This window comes from Augochlora pura, chromosome 11 (genome assembly GCF_028453695.1).
Source record: "Augochlora pura isolate Apur16 chromosome 11, APUR_v2.2.1, whole genome shotgun sequence".
NCBI lineage: Eukaryota > Metazoa > Arthropoda > Insecta > Hymenoptera > Halictidae > Augochlora > Augochlora pura.
In genome coordinates, this window is record NC_135782.1 from 15,935,501 (window position 1) to 15,937,927 (window position 2,427).

Sequence of the window (2,427 nt, forward strand, 5' to 3'; positions counted from 1 at the left end):
ACATTAATTACAAAAATTCTCCCGCCCTCGTTGCTCTTCCAGTATTTACAAAGTTTTCATCTACCTTTGTCCCATAAAAATCTGACTCCAGGCGAATCTGCAGAAAGCTCGATGTGATCTACTAAAACAGACCTCGCGAGCCACATCCAACATCCTACGCCAAATATACATGGTGTCCTATTTGTTTTGTCCTATAACTATTGCGCTAGCCCATAAGTCATTGCTAGACTGCGGTAATTATTTATAATAAAAATAATTATGTGAAATGTCAAAAAATAAAAATATCAAAAGAATTGGAGAAGAAATGTCCTCACATCCCCCTTAATTTATTATTATTATTAACAAAAATATTTTTATTAGCCTTCTGTTTCTTGTAATTAAATCCAGAGACTTTTATTTAGCATAAAAATCCACAGTCACTATATTATTTAACAAAAGCTATACTGCTATCTAAGAGAGGAAACGCAATGACTTATCGGCCACCTGGTATATTGTAGGGTCCCCTGTTTACAAAATGACCTTGAGGATGATTTTGAAGGGCAAATGTTTGCGCATTGGCCCGCAGAGCGCATCGGTGACGTACTCGCGCTCGAGGGGCGTTACTCTCCACAGGGGCGTGAACAGAGTCATTAATATACGGTGATCGAACGTCGTTCTAATCGTCGACAAGTTCACACCAAGGACACCATGACCCGTTTCTTGGAGGTCGAGTGCAGCACCGCGATGTGGCCGCTCCTTCTCGACGAGTGGGCCGTCAGGGAGGTGGTGACAGTGGTCCTGGTGCTGCTGTTTGGACCGCCGGCGCCGAAGCAGTGATGAGGATTCGTCGCGCACCATCCAGAAACCCAGGAGATCGCCTGCATGTTCCTATCGCATCATCACCGCTATATTCTCCCCGGTAAGAAGGTTTATTGCCGTCGTTTATTGCCGCCAGATTATAAAACCGGTCTCTATAAACCAATTTCCAGCCAGCCTCCTGACAGCCCGTTACATTCGGCTACGTACGTGCCAATAGGAAGCTCGTTATCGAGTAATTGCTCCTACAAAGTGTACCGTGAATTCGCGGCCGGAATGGCCGGGGCAATTACGGAACAGTAAACGTGCTTCGAGTGGTTCGAAAGAATGTTTACCGTCCCGACACGATCATTAAGGGGAGAGAGAAATGGATACAGGTTGTTACAAAATTTTGAAACTTGGTATAGAGATTGCTGAGGTCATTTGGAACAACTTTTTCCTTTGCAAAAATTTTCTACGACGCTTCGTTTACGAGTTATTAAAAAAAAACGTTGATGAGGGACTGTGTACGCCTGACGCTACGCCTTCCGCTACGTCAGATGCCCGGAGCGCTCGCCGATTGGCTGCTAGGGCACAGCGCCGCGCGCTGTCTCCCATTGGTCAACGTTTTTCGTTAATAACTCGTGAACCGAACCTCGTAGAACATTTTCGCAAAGGAGAAAATTACTCGAATCAACCTCAGAAATCTCCCTTTTCAAGGAAGTAAAATTTGGATAAAAATTTCAAAAAATTTTCGAAAAAATTCTGAAAAAAATTTGGACATCTGTCGAGCGTTTTATAATTAATACTTGCGGAACTCACCGTATGGTCTTGCAGAACGACGTGCTGAACAGACAGTATATGATCGGATTGGCAGCGGAGTTCAGAGGCGTCAGGCTCTGAATGAAGGTGGCCACGGCGATGTTGGTTTGGGTCTCCGGCACGTACCCGTAAACCTGGAGGAGGTCGAACACTATGTACGGGCTCCAGCAAAGTATAAATACTGGAACAGTCGAAGAAGAATGTCGGCGATTTGGATTCGACGGTGTCCGCCGTCGGAGCCTGCCTCCGTCGGACGATTGATCGCGGCCCGGGCGTTTTCACTCTCGAGCGAACAGATATTCCATGAAACGGCTGATTAAGCAGGGAGGGGAGAGGTTTGTCTTCGAGGCGGATCACCGGGACGGGTTTGCGGATAATGACCGCGGTCCCATCGTCTCTACTCGACAAACCGCGACATTGACGGAGGGGTGAATCGGGCAAACGGTTTTCCCCCCTCGAAAAGTTTCGTCGGCTTACGATGTTTCCCGACCATTGACGGACCTTCTCGAATGTACCCTACAAACTTTCATCGAGACCTTTTTATTGCGTCTCTGCCCCACCCCCCTGATACAAACGCTTCTTTTGCCGCACAGTTAGGGGGATAGACTTCTCTCAAGTACATCAGTAAGTTCGTATACACGTCGCTCTTTAGTTACAATTTTTTCATAACCTCAAAAGCTAAAGCAATCTTTTTGCTATAGTCTCTTATGCAATGTTAACTTTAAACTAGTATATCTACGTTATTTTATCATATTTACTATCACTCTATTTAACCACATTTAAAGAGCTAGAGATAATTTAGTTATTCCAGCTCTCGAATTTATTATTTAT

General features: G+C 45.0%; 1 protein-coding gene across 1 annotated transcript; it reads right to left on the reverse strand.

Moving 5' to 3' along the window:
* Window positions 1-526: 526 nt before the first annotated feature.
* Window positions 527-2,089, reverse strand: Ccap-r (Crustacean cardioactive peptide receptor). The gene is made up of 3 exons (XM_078194665.1): window positions 2,074-2,089; window positions 1,597-1,777; window positions 527-867 (listed from the first exon to the last, which is right to left on the reverse strand). The coding sequence occupies exons 1-3, from the start codon at window positions 2,087-2,089 to the stop codon at window positions 672-674; spliced, it is 393 nt and encodes a 130-aa protein (XP_078050791.1). The 3' UTR covers window positions 527-671.
* Between the last annotated feature and the right edge of the window lie 338 nt (window positions 2,090-2,427).